Source organism: Gouania willdenowi, chromosome 15 (genome assembly GCF_900634775.1).
Source record: "Gouania willdenowi chromosome 15, fGouWil2.1, whole genome shotgun sequence".
Lineage (NCBI taxonomy): Eukaryota > Metazoa > Chordata > Actinopteri > Blenniiformes > Gobiesocidae > Gouania > Gouania willdenowi.
Genome location: NC_041058.1, coordinates 18,862,209 through 18,880,528, shown reverse-complemented (window position 1 = coordinate 18,880,528; position 18,320 = coordinate 18,862,209). Strand labels below are relative to the sequence as shown.

Sequence of the window (18,320 nt, the reverse complement as noted above, 5' to 3'; positions counted from 1 at the left end):
GACATAACTCAATGAGCCAAAGAGGTCATGATCAATACAGACCAAGTCTGAATAATTTTCTGCCTCGCTGGATTTGTCTTTTATGTCTACTTCCATATCTGGCAGCCATTTGCCCTATAACTAATTTTTGTGATGGCTTTTAACAGGAAGCTTACATACTTGATAGAATGTCTTTGGCAAGGTCTATAACCTGCTGTGTCTCCTTTTGAAGAGGCAATTTATCTTAGCTGGAAACCAGGTTAGCTGGCTTTATCTTGACAAAACGGGTCTTATGGTTGGATTCACGACATCAAATAAGTCCCTGAACTACCCAACGCTGACCCTGACACCTTACTAGAAGTGCAGCCCGGGGGTCCAAACCTGAAAGAGCAGGTTTCAGACTTGGAGCTCATGCAGGCAGCACAGAGACTCCAGACAAGCTTTATTGGCTGAACTGATAACACAGTGCTGACTTATTAGCATTGGTTTAGGCACAGAAACTGGTTATTCACTAACTGGGCAAGACCCTTGACACATTGTTATCCTGTATGAATGTGAATGAATGATTATCTTTTGTTGAGGGAGATGTCAGTGCAGAATGGAAGCCATGTGTCCTTCAGAGTGCCCAGGGCAGCTCTGGCTACAGATGTAGCATATAGATTACCACTGTGATGAGAACACTATAGTGCAGCGATTCTCAATCTTTTTTTGGCTCAGGTACCCCCTTTCCCTTATTTCTGAAACCAAGCATTCAGCTATGTCCGACTACAACATTGTGCTCAGAATACGATCCCCACATGGGGTCCCGACCCCAAAATTGAAAAACCCTTATTTAATTAATAAAATAGAATTATTTCTATAGATTTCTTTCTATAGTTTTTATCATTATTGGTCATCTCACACCTGGAGTGAGACCAAGACTGACAATTTATGCGATTTTCCACTCTCTCTCTCTCGCTCGCTCATTCAAGTACCCCAAGTAGTGCCATCGCAAACCCCTAAGGGTACACGTACCCCCATTTGAGAAACACTGCTATAGTGTACCATGAAGGGTTATCTGATAGGCTGTGAAGAAACTGTTTGATTTTACTTGGTTGGTCAAAAAGTGAGTTGTTGCTTTTACAAATTTCTGTTATACAACGCAGTCAATCCATCAGCATTCCTGAGCAGAATAATCTTACAGTTCTTCATAACTAACATTCATTTCATTATCCTCACTAGATAACGTCCTACATACTGTAGGTATAGGAAACACGACAAGACTAATGTTATGTAAATTGGTTCATGTGTGCTGTAGGGCATCTTGTAATATGGAAAGTGTGCAGTCGCTCACTAAAGTTGGAAAATGAATGAACTATAATATAAATTAAAAATGTTTTCTGACAGAATTTTAAAAAATTATAGGAAGTCGTAAAATGTTGAGATAGAACAAATTAAGACTCCAGGATTGAACCTGGTATGGATTTACTGTCCATACAGTTTAATATGAGTTATGAATGAAATAGACACTTTCTTAAAAAAAATCCTCACCTTGCAATTTACAAGGGAGTAGGTAAAGATGTTAACACAGTATTTAAAATGTAATCAATGGACTTGAATTTTGACATCAATGCATTTTTTATATACATTTGAAAGACTTTTGACATCAATGCATTTTTTATATACATTTGAAAAACTTGTTTTCACGGAAAATAGGCTGCAATAACTTGTCCGCATTGTCGTAGTTCATTCAGATATACTGTAGTACAAGCCGTGTGACATGTCAGCATTTCATCTAGGACACAAACAAGTCAACACCATTAGTCACGCGTTGCTATGACGTATCCAAAGTTAACCAAGAGCAGAGGTGACTTGTTCTCCTCTTCTCCGCTGGCTATTACTTAATTCAACAAGATGTGAGGACGGAGGTTGTCACCCGCTAAAGATGCTGCGGTAACGCACATGTACTCGCAGTCAGCATGTTAACAACCCCCTCGACTCTGTCCACAGGCTAAAAACCAAAGTTGCAAAGCGCATCACTGGATGAGTGCTCACACTCTTAAACCTGTGGGACTTTTGACAGGGAGCAATCCCTCAAAGTCAGCAGAAATGACATTAAAAAGCCTTGGCTTGAATTTAAAGAAAAACTTTTTATTGGATAAGGGATGAGCAGAAACTTGCTTTCTTCCAATGGGGTTTCTATTCCTGAGTAATGATGTTCAAATAACCTCATTCAGTACTTTGTAATAATGACATGTATAAGAATTCAAATATTTCTAAAATTCAAATGACCAAGCAATTATCCCAGTTAAGTATTAGTAACAGTTGAGACTTATCCCAAGGTGTCTCAACATGCATAACAAGGACCGTATCTGTCAGGCAGACGTAAAGAGGTGTGGGGCTTTCCACAATGCATCTGCTTCTCATGGGGAAAAACCAATCAGAGCCCAGCTTTTAAAAATAGCACCTTTTTGTTACAGTGCCTCGAGAGGGGAAAAAAAACCGTTTCAGCAGATTACTTAAACACCTGTAAATCTGCATTTTCAGAGTACATGGCAATGTGTCCAAACAGGTTGCCAGGTGCTAACGCCATGCTAATAACGGTTAACATGAGCTTTGTACAGCTTTGCGTCAGTTTCCAATGTGCTCTGAAAATACAAGCAAACAGCATGCTGTCAGTTTACATCATGTTCAACTTCTAAGGGCAAAATCTAACCAGATTGTTACCACCATAACCCTTTATTTACCAGATAATCTCAGATCATTACATCTCACCTGGGCTATTATTTAAAGCAGTGGTTCCCCCTTTTCTCTTACTTTTGAATCAAAGTACACCCTTTTTTTTTAACTATACATTGCTCAGAATTATAATGATGGAAGAATGAGTGATAACACACATTTTAAAGAATCTCATTATATACATGAGTGGAATGAAACAGTATTTCGTGCCTCCTGATAAGATTTATTTCAAGAGTTTTTATCATTTCCGGTCATCTCCACTCTTGATGTGGGACCTTTGTATTTTCAGTTCATGTTCAAATCAAGATCATTTCTATCATCATTTTGTGTGTTTTTGGTGTTTTTTTTTTTTTTTTTTATCATTCAGTATATGCAGTATATTGGTATTATTCAAATTATTCTCTCTGTGTATGTGTTTTTGGTGTAGTTTTGTATGTTTCTGTTATTTTTGTGTATTTTGTAGAGTTTCTCTCATTTAGTGTGTATTTGTTGTCATTTTGTGTGCTGCTGGCAATAGTATTTTTTCTCTCTTAGTGTGTGTGCTTTTGGTGTATTTTGTTGTTTGTACTTTTTATGATTCAGTATATTTTTCTCCTATTTTGTGTTCTTTTTGTTTTTTGTTTTTTGGGTTGCTGGTAGTATTTATTCATTTTTAATGCTTTCATTTGTTAATTTTTCAGTTTCTCACCCAAGTACCCCCTGTATTGCCATTGCGCACCCCGAGTGATACACATATCTCCATTTAGGAAACAATGATTTAAAAAAACAGACCAGACATTATGATCGCATTTTAAATTATAATAAACTAACTGATTAGTTTTCCTCTCCTGAGTGATGTTGGTTCCATTTGCTTCTGCCTGTCAGGAACCAGTTCATGTTCTCAAGGGTGGTACAAAGTCAATGCACCTCATTGGTATCTGGGTCTCACGCTTTACACTTCTTTTTAATGTTAGGAGGAGTTGGTAAGACTTTAAAACCTTTTGGTATAATCGACGATGACTTGCTGCATTAGCTTAGCTTCGGTGTTAGCTTCTGACTACTGTCCATCCAACACACATCTTTGAACCATCCCATCCTTCAAACCATTTCACTGCAGTAACCATCTGTTACAAAGCTGCCCAAAAAATGACAGCTGGCTAGATATTGGATTACATTTCCAAATTATATAAATGCTTGTTAATCTTTTGAGTGGTTACACAATCTCATTGTGTGAGTAAACCTGCAGGCATTACAGCTTAGTGCTTTAACTCCCCTTTGACAATCTCCTAGGTGTGAGGCATAATTGGTCTGAGGCTTAATCGCTTTTTTTATGCAATATGGACAATTTGAAATAATGCATCAGTCGTAGGCTACTATTTAGCTGGATTGAAAATGTCCACTTTTCATTTATTTACCAGTAAAACCATGTAAAACACAACATTTTTGTATATATTCTTTTCTTTGCTATCATTGTAGCATCATTTTTAATCAGGACACATCATTTCACAGCGCCTCACTGCCACAACACCCTGTAGCTATAAGCAGGTCAGTTAGGTAACACGTGACATGTAATTAGTCAATGTGCCTGCTTTTGATTAGCAGTGTCCTTACACTTTGATCTTCATACTGTAGCTATTTACAGGGGCGCCAACATCCTTATCACAACACATTATTTCCATCAAGTAAATGCAGACAATGTCTGAGCTGTTTTTCTACAGAGATAAAAAAACAATAAAATAAAGATTGACCAACGACACAAAGATAAAGCATCTATTTGTGTGTGCAGTACTGCTGTTGTCCTCGAATTCACAATAAAATGTATAAAACAAAATACATTTTTGTGAAGAGGTGGAAAGCTATGGCTGAACGTTTAATATGTGCTACAAGGCCTCGTTGTCATTTCTATTAAAGATTGGAGATGAAAAACAAGCAGAGGCTTGTGGTACTTATATGGAGCTTTACTTTCATTTATTATTTACAAAATAATTCACATCACTGTTCCTAATGCAGTTCAATTTATTCTCTGACAGTAAAACCTGTAAGCCAAAATGATTTGTCATGTATTACCCAACATAATGGGTTGGCTCACCCTCAATGATATTACCTCAGTGGAAATAGCAAAGATTACTGTGCTTTGTTTGTATTTTAGATATTAAAAGAAGTGGGAGGAGGTTGCAATAACAGTCTATGCCAAGTGCATTAAAAAAACACTAATAAAAAATAAATAAATAAAAAAAAACTCATTATACTTACCTTTCTCACAAAAACGTCCAGTAAAATGAAGTGGACAGTGACATGAAGGTAGCGCTCCATTGGGCTTTTGATGACAAGTTCCCCCATTGTGGCAAACGCTTTCACGACAAACTTGAGTTTGAAGCTGAGGATGTTTTGACGCTTGTACGGGTGCAGCCAGCGTGGCTGTGATTACCGTGTCAGAGGAAGTTGATTGACTTAAGGAATTTGTAGAGGTTTCAGTGGCATACAAAGTGGACCTGGAAGATTGGATACAAACTTTAGTTGACAGTAGCTGGGTTGAAGTGATTCCTCAATCCATTGAGTTGGAAAAACAAAACAAAAAAAAGCATTTAATCATGTTTAATCGTATTAAAGTGACTGTCGGATCACTGCAATAAGAATTATTTTCTGAAATGTCACATCCCCACAGTGCGTAAAAACAACCACCCCAAAACAAAACGTGGAAATAATGTTTTTTTTCTTTTTTTTTCCCTCAAAACACAACACATGCTGAGATTAAGATGAAATCAAACCATTCACATGACACAACAAGCTATTGTCCTCGATTTCAAAGAGTTCACCTGCATTGATCCACATTGCCGCCGGCGATGGCGTCAGACGTGTAGAAGCTCCTCACTTCATTTATTTCAATTACTTCAATACAGCCTGTAAAGTTGTGGAATGGCTTTGCTCTCTTACAAACAACAACAACAAAAAATTAGTAATCAATAAAAAAAACAGCACATTTCAGGATTTAAGCAAGTGAGTTTTAAAGTGAGAACAATACAAGAACCGTACCTGATTGGGCTGATAATGTTGTGGCAAACCACCAGTGAAGACATGGTTTGTTTTTGAGATTATGTCTCCCAGCCAGTAATTACTAACTGCACTTTGTATTTTCTTGAAGCCAGACAGAGTTAGCTCTGCCTCACAAGGAGCAAGATGTTGTCTATGGAGGGAGAACGAGAACACGAGGTAAATAAATATTCAGCAAACTGATATTTACTACCCAAGATCAAGGACGATGTATAGGTTCAGTGAAAATTACTCATTTTAACTCTACTGGCTTCCTGTGTAGCAACATATCCTGTCCACCTCACACCATGCACCAAACCTGGGGGTACAGAACCTTCTCTGCAGCCGCCTCCTCCCTCTGGAATTCCCTCCCTCAAGACAGTCGAAACTGTACCGCTCTGGACTTTTTCAAATTACGTCTCAAAACTCCGCTGTTCAGACTTGCTTTTAACTGCTAAAACTACCTCTAGCAGTAAAACTTCCATTATTACATGTACTATTTTTCTTTTTTTATCATCTGGTTTTTTATTGTAAAGTTGTAAGAGTTTTTTTGAAAAGCATTATATTAGCGCTATATAACAATAAAGATTATTATTATTCTGTAAAATCTAAAGGAGCAAAAAAAAGACTCAAAATAAGCTTAGTTATGAATCACACTTCACAAAATCCACAAATGAAGGCTAAGAAAAAAATAAAGAGCATTTTTTTATTTGATATCACATGTTGAATTTGTTACCTGTATCCATGGTGTGTGCATGTTTTGTCAAAAAAAAAAAAAAAAGTGCTTAGTGTTTGTAATTGTTATGTGTCAGGCTGAACCTGAACTCCCTTTTGTTTTCTTCCTGTTGTCTTAAGAGCCTCATCACATCTATTTTGGGCCAATGACACAGCCATTCATAGATTTGAAAAACCAATTCTCCACTCTGAAACAACAGGGGAGTGCAGATAATTACCTCGGAGCAGATTCTCTCCTAACTGTCTGCAGCCTGAGGGTACTCAGACCATTGATGCACCGTCCCCTCTCCAGTGTCTCCTGATACCCCTTGGTTCCCTGAGTGGACGTTAGGAGGCCCGTGAAGCAATCTAGTCTGATTTGTTAAGCCTGCTCTTTGGAAGGTAGTCGTATAGGCCAGCTAAACACTTGGGGCGCCAAAATCCAAGCTACATAAGTCCTTCCTCTAGACCCAGGATGGAGAGGTGGTTAATTTAGAAGCAGTCTGCCAGAGCGGCCTGGCCTGCAGCCAGAGGGCACTCTGCTCACTGTCCTTGAGAAGTCAGCCCCACCGGGGTTTTTATTTAACATATTGGAGAGCATCTTTGACGGGGAAGATATATTGAATGCCTATAATGAGTTATTCAGTGATGCTAAGGATGACCATGGTGTTGTCGCTCTGGGTCAGATAAGACAAAGATAGACGTACTCCGTCATTAAACAATTATAAAGAGTTTGCTTTGTGACACCACAAAGCCATTTTTCCACTATTTATGACGGCGCTCTTTCTTTCATCGTCTTATGGGGTTGGGTACTGAGCGCTGTGATTAATTTATGATGCCGCTTTGTTTTTCTTCTAGGTAAAAAAAAAAAAAAAAGACGACAAAAAAAAGGAACGAGGTGGAGCCTTGAAGCTCCTTGAACCCAATTGGCCTTTTGTAAATTTGAAAAATGGCAGCGCACAGCAAAAAAAAAAAAGAAAATAGGATCCAGGAAATGAGTCCTATACTCTTCACAGCATCTGCAGTACGTTATTCACGACAATTATTCATGGCAGGAAGTGGAATCGTTGATCATGGTGGGGGACACACAAATGTGATCACCCCATCAGAGGGTGATCACATTTGTGTGTAAATTCCATTGGGTGATAAATTAAAATGCATATCTCAAAAGCGACAAATGCTTTCGTTGCATGTTTAGTTTGAAAAATGTCCGTGCATTACACTATTATCTGATCGTTCTAAAATCCAATAAACCTGAGATTTTAAAACTTTCTGCAAAAGCACGATTCACTCATGACTCATGAGCAATAATCATCAATCAATTCTTTACAGGGAGGGACTGACACGTGGAAATACTCATGTGAATGTTTTTTTTTTTAATATCAAAATGTCTCTTAATACTTCCCCACAAAGAACAAAATCATTCTGTCTGAGTGAGGGTGTAAAAGATGGATGAATTATTAGACGGATACAAACAACAATGACTTCAACTACTTGTGTTGTATTGCTTTGTTCACCTTTTTAAATGAGCTTGCTCACCCTCATATTTGTACACCAGCTCCCTTACAAAGACTTATTCTGTCTTAATGAGATTGTGTCCTCGTTATTACAACAGGGTAAAATGGCAACATGAATAATTGTGCATCTATTTCTACCCAAACTGCTTGATGACAGCAACAATGGCAGCTGCAGCCTCCTTTAAACTGTGCCAGCAATTATGGGAGCACCCCCTATTGGTAAAGAGTGCCACTATAAAAGCCAGTAATGAACATTACTATATGCTACGTATAGTTACATAGTTTTTTTATTGTTATTATTATTATTTTTATCCAGCTGTTTTAGAATTGGTCCATTGATTGATTAATTCTTTTTTTTTACACCTGTTAAACAAGTAATAATGCCATAATTTGCTACTTATCTTTGAATGAGTGATTACATGCAATATAAAAAAACATATTTTATTGAAGCTTACACTGCCCCATTATGTGGTCATTGATTTTATATTTTTCAGGAAACCATAATTTATCATATAATATTAATGTAAAACTGTATGGTCAAGGGGTGGACCTTGTTTCACAATTTATTTTCTTTCACATGTTTAGAAAATTGAGAAAATTGTTATTTTCTCATTATAAAGTCTCTGTACTTTCTTGAATGCAATGAAAAACCATTTTCATATGCTTTGTTTCATCTTTGAGCTGATACTTGATACTCTGAGTCTTGAAACCAAACCATAATCTTCCTCATGTCAGATTAAAAGAGAAGGCTGGCAGCTGAAGTGCACGTGGGTTTAGGAACAACATGACTTGAGGGGCCAAAGCCTCACTTTAAATCATCTAAATATTGATTTTGTGCTTTGCCATTGCTTGTTAATCTTCTCATAATGAAAATCTGCGAATGAGGACTTTAGAACGAACACCCTATTAAACATGACAAGTGATCACTTTATTGCATTTTAATAGACGTGTGTTTTATCATTCATTTTAAAATGAATGATAAAATGTAAAAGCCCATTTTGTTCTGTGCGCTGGAAATTGTATTTGTCATTCCTTCACTCATGAACAATACCTCTTTTATTTATTTTTATTTTTTTGTCCATTGATTCACCACTTTTATTGCTTTGTATATTTTAATTAATTTAAGCAAAATGACCAATACATACAAATGAATACAAATTACAACAAAACAAACCATGGGAATGGGGAGAGGGAGCACACATTTATTGCATTACAATTGTTCTCCATACTTTTGTTCCATTCTAAACTCTGTTCAATACAATACCTTTCTTTTAGTTTTCATCTTTCCCGTAAAATGTCTAGCACACTAAGCATAGTGGGTAGCTAAGGTTAAAAAATGATTTAGTTATTGGAAAAAGTTAGGTGAAGGCTGTGGCAGGAATTTTAGTTTTTTTTTTATAATAGAGCAGTGAGGTGAACAATGTTCTAAAGCTACATAGAACATTTCACTCTATGAAAAGTGAAGTTTTTATACAAAGATGTCTGAATGAACTGTTCAGTCAAAGAAATCTGGGCTTTCTGTACTAACAGAAAAGATGTAAATTCCATGACTTTGATGACTTATATGATCTCAGTCAGAAATGACACCTTTTGCACATTTTTGTGGTTTGTTGTTGTTTTTACTTGGAAAGATGAGAAGGCATATTTTCTTAATTACAATTAAAATTACAATTTTTGTTTCCCCCCCTTTACTGAAACATGGTTCCCCAGTTTTGCGTTTAATCAAATTGTAAATTACAGTTTTTATAAGATGTTCATGCCAATTACAAAGTCAATTAACTGAAGTCAATTACAATTACAGTTATAATGAAGTCACAATTGTAATTGTCAGTTACTCTTTTATAATTTCCCACCACCCTGATACTCATACATGCTTAAAATGGGTATAGATCACACTGTATGTGCATGGTCTCTGATAAACTATTTAAACTTTAGCTGTACAATTTAACTTTGACTTGTACTTTTTTGGTTCAATAAATAAATACATATTCTGCACAGATATAAATTAAGTAAAAGTAGTTCAGTAAAACATACCTGATATTTACGATGTGAACCAAACCGTTGTCCACATGAATGAATGTGTTCATGTGAGTAGTGCCTTCCTCCTCATTGCAGCAAAAAGCATACTAGAATATAATGAAGTCACAGATGTGTTTACAATGTTTTACAAACGCCTTCTTTGAGAGACTTTATTTTTACCTGTAAGAAGCCGTTCAGGATAAAAAGTTTCACGAAGAAGAAGTCTCCATTAGCAGGTCCTTGATCCACATAAAGTATAGTTCCCTGTGCCACTGTGGTCTGAAACCTCACAGTGATGGTGTTCAGTGAGCCAAGGTCAATACTGTGAAACTCAAGGAACGAGCTCCCAAAGTAATGAACATAGCTGGACTCTAAAATAAAGAAAAGAAAAACACATATATGGAAATGTTTAACGTTTGGGTACGAATACGCTTCACACATTTTCACACATTTGGCCAAATAAAAGCACTATATTTGAGCTTTTGAGCTATCGCTACAAGCTTTGTTGTTGGAACACAGCACATAGTCCAGATTTACTCCCACACTTCAAATCATGACCCATTATTTCTGCTGGAGGCACATCAACTGCCAGGAATAAATGTTCATGTACATTACAATACATCTTACGTAATAATAAGTGCTAGCTAAACAGTTTATCAGGGTCAATATTTTACAAATGTTCTTAACCTGGAGGTGTAAAACTGTATATGTGTATTTATGAACAAAACATCTTGAGGCAAAATCTATTTGTTTCATATGCCAAATAAAATGAGTTTTAATAAATATTGTTTGATTCCAACGTAATGGTTACACGTGTTGAAAAACTACAAACTTAATTTCAAACTCATTTTAGTTCATGGGCCAAATATGAAGCTGTTTGATCTCAAGTGGGCCACAGATTTCATTCAGAAAAACAAGTATTTTCAACATTATTGTGCACTAGTTTTCACTTCTACGGATACATAAAATACAAAATATGTAAGAAACTAACAAAATCCAAGCAATAAATGATATAACAGTCCCAACAGGGTCTTCACTTTACATTTTCTAGATTTTGTGACCAATTTCTATTTAATTAGGGGAATCATTGTCATAATTAGTGAAAAATTGAGGGATTTTGTAAGAATTTTGAATTTTTTTTCAACTGTTTAACATTAAAAATGGCCACCGGAAAAACTGTGAACACCTGTAAATATTGTTGAGTTTTATTTACACAATGATCCATGATTTCTCTGCCATTTTTACTTTCTCCTGCGGGCCGAATTGGATGCTCCAAAGGGCCGGATTTGGCCCCTGGGCCATGAGTTGGACACACCTTTAAGTTTTTTGTAATGAAATTTTGATTGACAAATGTGACACTTCCGCCTATTAGCCCTGCCATTTACATTTACCCTGTCATATTGTAATTTCAGTTAAGAAAATGTAATTGAAAATAATCTTGTCACATTTGTATAATTCAGGTCTAATCAGTAGTCGAGTCTTTTTTAAAAATAAATAAATTCCATCATCTTACCCTCCACCTGCCCTTAAACCATCTTATCCTCAGTTTGATTCTTCCTTACTTGGGTCCCACAGACTTGACAGCAGCTATTTGCGCATTTCTACGTGTTCCTCCAATCACTGCTTTTATCCTCCCCGTCTAGTCTGTCTAAAATAACTACAGTAGCATCTGCTATACTCTAAAGGTGAGCTACAATAAGGGGGGAAATGTGACCCTCATATGTAGTTCGTGAGATTTTTTTTCAACATTCCTCATAATTCAATAAATGACTGTTAAAAAACATGTCTCTTGTTAAATATCAGTGGTTAAAAAAGTTCCTTCTAGATTAGTTTCCACATGTAATTTGACTCAGGTTATTTTTAACATTAGTTTCTACCTACTTCCTAACCCTAGAGGAGATGTTTACTTCTTGCCAATATGTGTGAAGAGTAGCAAAATGAATTTAACTGCAGGGGACCTTATTTTGCACTGCACCTTTCAATTAGCTGCTATTCCATTTTTACCATATTTCACGTTATCAAAACAGAAACAGATATTTGTGTGCATGTGCATATTAAAGTGTTAGATGGATACAGGTTAGATGCAAAGCAAAAACAAAAAAAAAAAAAAAAAATCTTTCTTTAACCTGATAATTTTTACATTTTGATCCAGAATCAGTATATTGATCCAGATCCCATCAAAAATGTAACCTTAAATTTATCCTTTGGTTTAAATCTGTTAAGTACTTTTGACGTAATCCTGCGAACAAACAAATGAACAAACAATTAATTAAATAAGCATCGGTGAAAAAATGTATCTCCTTGACTGTGGTAATAACCCACGGAAAGAAGATTAGTGGCAAATTTGATATGAAAAAAAATATTTTGGTAAAATCAAGAATAAAGTTGAATTGTCAAGATTAAAGCTGAAATTTCGAGAATAAATTTGAAAAATAATGTAAAGATTCAAAATCAAAAGACAAGATTAAAGTCGAAAATGAACTCAAAATACAATATTGTGATAAAAGCCAAAGGTTTGCTAATGAAGTCAAATCTACGGAAGCCGACTAGAGCCAATTCACCATATATGACAACAGTCTCCTATAACTGGCCTCATCTGTTTCCGTACAGCTTCTCAATAGCCACAGACGGGACGGACAGTAGTAGCAGTTTTTGAGCAAAAACAGAATCAAAGTTAAACACATTCATCCAGACACAGCATTTTGTAGACGGCCATGATCTGCTGTTTGTTGTCATATGGTGAATTGGCCCTCATCAGCTTCCGTAGATTTTACTTACTTACTAAACCTTTGAATTTTATCAAAATATTGTATCTTGACTTAATTCCCAAAATGTTGAGTTTAATCGCAACTTTTTCGACTTTATTCTTGATTTGCCCAAAAATATTTCCTCCATCAAAACTTGCCCTAATCCGCTTCCGTAATGACCAATTATGTCTGCCTGGAGTTTGTGAAGATGTTTTAATCAATCAAGATCTGAATTTGACTTAAAATAGTTACCTGCAGTTAACATTGACAGGATCAAGAGTTTTGAGGAAACAAAACATTAACTCTCACATTTAGTCAGTGTGAGTGATTGATGACTCACACGATTAAACGCCAGTGTCTGCACAAGGTACAAGCACCTGTGTCTCTCTCCATTGTGGCTAAATGTCACCATCAATCCAAGTGTTCTGGAAGACTTCATTTTGCACACCCGCGTGGCGCAACAAACCACTTTCACAGAATCTTAAATCTTAGAGATAAACGCCAGTTCTGGCCAAACAGTAAATATTTATAAATGCACACCGTTTTTTTACATTTTGAAACTTCATCTTGAATGTGTATCAGTAGTCTCTCCTTTTGCCTCATTCACTGTACTTTATTAGCCCAGATTCTGAAGCATGCAAATGGCACACTGATTAGGCAAAATAAGACGCTAGCCTTTCATACACATTTAAGAAATGCCTCATTTTACAGTGGTGTAACCAGGCCCATATCATCCACAGGAATAGACAATTATGCTATATTTCTGTGAATTCTCCACAGCCTGTAAGCTTATTGAGGGTAGTGGCGCAGTGAGATGTGAAAGACTGACTTGGACTAGAAATTGGAAAGGAGAATTAAGGGTGCTCAAGCTTGATAAGTTTCTCATTTGAAACAAGTGGTGCAATTCATTGTAGAGAAATCAAACCTGTAAAGTTAAAAGGAAACACATGCTGGATGCACTTTTATTATGCTTCCTCTTCTTCTCATTTACTGCGGGAAAATAAATAAATAATTGCACTCGAGAAAACAACAATAATGCTACTTTGTTGTATTGCTATGATTAAGCAGGCAGCTGTGAATGAGACCTTTGTCAATATTTGTTGGATGACAAGTCCTAATAGGTTAAAGTCGTTTTGATATACAATTCCTCTCCTCGGGGGTATCTGGCAAACTGAATACCTTGATTTTCACAAGATCAGTATGAGCGACAACCTGAGAAGAATCCCCATGGCAGCAAGAAGTGAGATTTATCAAGAACAGATATTGTGATCTGCAAATTAATGAGGATAAATGAACGCAGCAACAATGCTGTGTTGTCCTCACTCCTGACAATGGGCTTTGCCAATGGTGATGATGGAAAATTACCCCTCGGAGACAAAGCTATTCATTAATTTTGAAACCTTGTTTAGTCTGATGTAGTCTTTGATGCAGTCTGAGGCTGATGCCAGGAGGCAGTATCATGCCTCATTAACAGTTAGCTTCAGACTCTCCTTCAAATGTCTTCCAGACTCATACTCTCTTACAATAGTCTTTGCACACATGCCTCAAATAACTATTCATACCATATTCAAATCACGACTGTAAACAGTATTATATCTTATAATTTTATTCTACAGTACCTAATTCAGTAGCTGCTATGTAAGCGTATAGTTCTTTGTTTTATGGTTGAGAAAGTGCTGACTAAGAAGTTTGTCATCACTGAACTTTGTTCAAGATCTGCACTCCTTTACAATTAATGAAAAGTCATCTTCCAGGAAATTTGTCTCAACATAAATCTTTTAAAATTGGATTTAATTAGGGCCATTCCTATCGCAGGGTCATAAAAAGATGGGAAAAAAATAGGAGTCGCATGAAGCGTAACGCAGAGGTGAGAGAATTCTGTATCCACTCAAACAAGGAAGACATCACAGAAAACAAAAACACTAAATTTTAAAATGTGCACTTAAGATCATTTGACTAGGGTTGTGGTCAATTACATTTTTCAATTACAACTACGTCTTCAATTATCCATGTTGAATTACAACACAATTACAATTACGGTGATCAGCATTTTTTTTCCAATTACAATTAAAATTCCAACGATTATTTTCCCCCCGAAAGTTAATTACAGTCACGTTCTCAATCACTAAAGTTCAAATTCAATTAGTTACAAGTAACAAGCCTGAAATAAATAACTCCATAAAACTCAACCTTCCTCTTGAATTAGCTTTGGTTTTGGAAAAACATCATCTGTCATCCAATTAGTTTCTCATCTCTTAGTTTATATGCCTAACATGGCTTCCTAATCAATGAAAAATATTGGTATTAATGTTTTTGGTGTGGGTGGCTGAACCTTTTTTCTGTCAATATACCCCTCGTTTGAATTTTTTTAATATTTTGAATTGTGAAATAATCCTTCGAGAACTGACAGGTAGTGGGAACACTTGATATGAAACACATTTTAATGATTAACTGCTTATGTGTAAACCACAGTTCTGCATTGAATTACATTTTAAATGACAGTTGTTTTTCAATTACACTTACAAAGTCAATTATCTGAACTTAATTGCAATTCAATTATGATTACAACAGCAACATGTTTTCAAATACATTTACATTCATAATTACATCATAATTGTAATGACTTATCAATTACACGATTACAAATATAGTTCACCCCAACCCAGCAATTATAAGTGGGACACATCTAAATGGTGAACTTGATTTGAAATGGACTTAATATCCATAAATTTGAAAAAACAAACAAAAAAAAGCAGGTACATGGGAGCACTCTTGTCCTGATTTATTGGGTAAAGTAATGGACTGACTGATCTTGTCTCCGTATAGAGATAAAATACTACTGTAGGCTATTCTTTGCTATTTCAATATCCAGAAGGAAGGCAAAAGGTCATTCTGTCCTTATATAACTGATTCTTATACCCTGGACTAGATTCTGCACTTTTGAGCATTTAGCTCAAACTGTTAACTGTCATACAATAGAGAAAAATTAAATGTGACGTCTACAAAAATGGTGCGTCCAAAGACACGTATTAGATTACCTTTTTTATCTGGAGCCTTCACCTTTACTCAGACAGGGTACATCCTGCACATTTCACCAGTCCGTCACACGGCTGTTTCACAGGTGATCACAAACACATTCACATCTAACAATACAATGGAGATTTTTATCCTAATACACGTGCTTTTGGACAGTGGGTGAAAATTGTTTACTGAGAAACAAACTGTTTACTCCGTTTCCAACTGAGAGGCGGCATTGGCATTTTAAGATTGATTTTAAATATTTTGTATTTATATTTAATCAATAATAGAAAACAAATTAGTCAGCATATGTAAACAACTGTACAAATAAGACAAATAAAAACTGCTGCCATCTCAGAAAACAAAGCAATCACACTCCTGCATAAAATAAAGGTTATGCTGCAGCGAGGCACCTGAATAATAACTTTCAGTTTTAATTTTTGAGGACTTGGGGTCTTTTCATTTAGGACAGAAAAAGATAACGCCTCCCTTCACCTATATGCTGTGGTGATCACACCAGAGAAAGTCGACCGAATCATGGCTTAGCTGCACTAAGCCTCTTCCCCATCAGCAATGTCCTCTTAAGATTTCAATCAGTTCTGGACTCACAGAGCAACAAATATTGTTTGCAGCAGATTTTCATTTTCAGATGTCCAGAAGTCTCACACCTTTGACTTATCAACGTTTCCTCCCAACCTGTCACTGCTTCCTCATAAAAATCTAAATAACACAATGATTTATATATATATATATTTGTTAGCTGAAGAAGAAAATCCTGACTTCACTGATTATTAATAACTGTAAGATGAATAACTTTGCCTTGTCATAAAGCCGATACTGTACATTTCAAAGTTTGTTGAGCAGTGGTTGGTTTAAGGGAGCACTGTCTGAGTCTATTTCCAGCAGCACCAGGAGCACTGCATGTGTTAAGATGGTGACCCACTTAGATAAACTCACCAGTTTCTGGGTTCTATTGCTTTAAACCCTATTTACTACAAGGATTTATTTCTCTTTACATTTAGTTTAATTTAATTTAGTCTTCAATTGAAGGGACAATGCCTAGACATTAAGATCATAAAAGACAGAGATGTTCTACACTAGAGTATAGCTAAACCGCTAGTTTCCATCTGCAGTCCCTGGTTACCTGTATAAAACATACAATAACGGGGCTTGTGTGGTTCTAGTTGACACAGCAGAGGTGAACTGTATGAAGTTCTTAAAGGGATCCTCCACTGTTTTTACAAATGTGGCCTAAAACCTTTGAAATGTCCTCATTAGAAGATCTATGCCTAACAAAATGCATTAGTTTTGCACCATGTTAGTTTTAACTTTTAAAACTCGGACTACTTTACCGTGTGCGCCGCCATGTTGAAATGACATCATTGATGACGCCAATCGCCTCTTTCAGCCCACTGAGTTCTATGGGAGGTGAAGCATTCAGGATCCTTTAGCAGATTTTTCAGTCAAAACGACAAATTTGGGTTGCTCTAAAAATCAATAAAAGTAAAAAAAAAACCTCTTTTGTTTACCAAAATTTGATAAACAAAATCCGTGAGCCGAAAAAATCTGTGACCACAGGGGGAGACAGTTCCAACTCTGCTGTTTCGTAGGCATGAAGAAGAGCTCCGGTTGCATATAAATACAGGCGACCAGGATCAGACTGCTGCTCTGAACTCTTGTCGTGACCAGTGTTGGGAACGTTACTTTAAAAAAGTAATTAATTATAGTTACTCACTACTTGTTCCAAAAAGTAACTGCGTTAGTAACTAAATTACTCTATAATAAAAGTAACTCATTACCAAGGAAAGCAACTATTTGCGTTACTATTAAAAAAAAAAAAAAGTTGCTCTAAGTCAAATAATTCATTTTTTAGATGCGTGTGTTGTTGTGAGGTGCTTCATTAAATTTGAGTTGCTTACAACGGATGTCGACAAAGTCTTCACTCCTGGATAAAATGAACACTTCACATGCACGTTCTTGCCTTTGACCACAATTCATTTAAAGTAGTGTTTGTATTGCCACCTTAAAAATGACAGCTTTTCATCAGACTGCTCCACGCTCACCATTTCTGCTGCTTCATCAAATCTGTAGTGTGTGTGTGTGTGTGTGTGTGTCACGTGTGCTGGCACGTCGCCTTAGCCAATCATAATCGCTCACCTTGTTTTTAACCCACCTCCTCACTACAGTCAGAAGCCAGGGTTGCTTTCGGATAATATTTTATTCAATCAATGCATGTAACGCACCACATTTAACGTTCAGTAACGATAACGGCATTGTAACGGCGTAAAAAGTAATTAGTTAGATTACCCCGTTACTGAAAAACAAATGCCGTTACTTTAAACGCCGTTATTCCAAACACTGGTCGTGACACCATCACTTATACAGCAGCAGCTCTTTCACTTTAAGACAAATGTCCATGGTACAAGTGGCTACTATTTGGACTCCTATTTCTCAAATCACCTTTAGGTCTTTTTTAGCACGAGTTTGTGAAATGAAACGTCATTTTGAACAATTTCGCTCTAACCAAGTGGTTCAGAGCGTCGCCAAAGCTGTAACTCACATAGGGTGTTCCATGACTGCAGAGGTCATTATCTATCAA

General features: G+C 36.3%; 1 protein-coding gene across 1 annotated transcript in view; it reads right to left on the bottom strand.

Annotated features, from left to right (window-relative positions):
• eys (eyes shut homolog) overlaps positions 1 to 18,320 on the bottom strand; it is a 204,169-nt gene that overhangs the window by 71,907 nt on the left and 113,942 nt on the right. The window contains exons 35-39 of the mRNA XM_028468732.1: positions 10,137 to 10,327; positions 9,972 to 10,063; positions 5,710 to 5,860; positions 5,493 to 5,605; positions 4,930 to 5,168 (exon numbers count right to left, since the gene is read on the bottom strand). Coding sequence (XP_028324533.1) covers positions 4,930 to 5,168; positions 5,493 to 5,605; positions 5,710 to 5,860; positions 9,972 to 10,063; positions 10,137 to 10,327 — 786 coding nt within the window. The remainder of the gene's footprint in view (positions 1 to 4,929; positions 5,169 to 5,492; positions 5,606 to 5,709; positions 5,861 to 9,971; positions 10,064 to 10,136; positions 10,328 to 18,320) is intronic.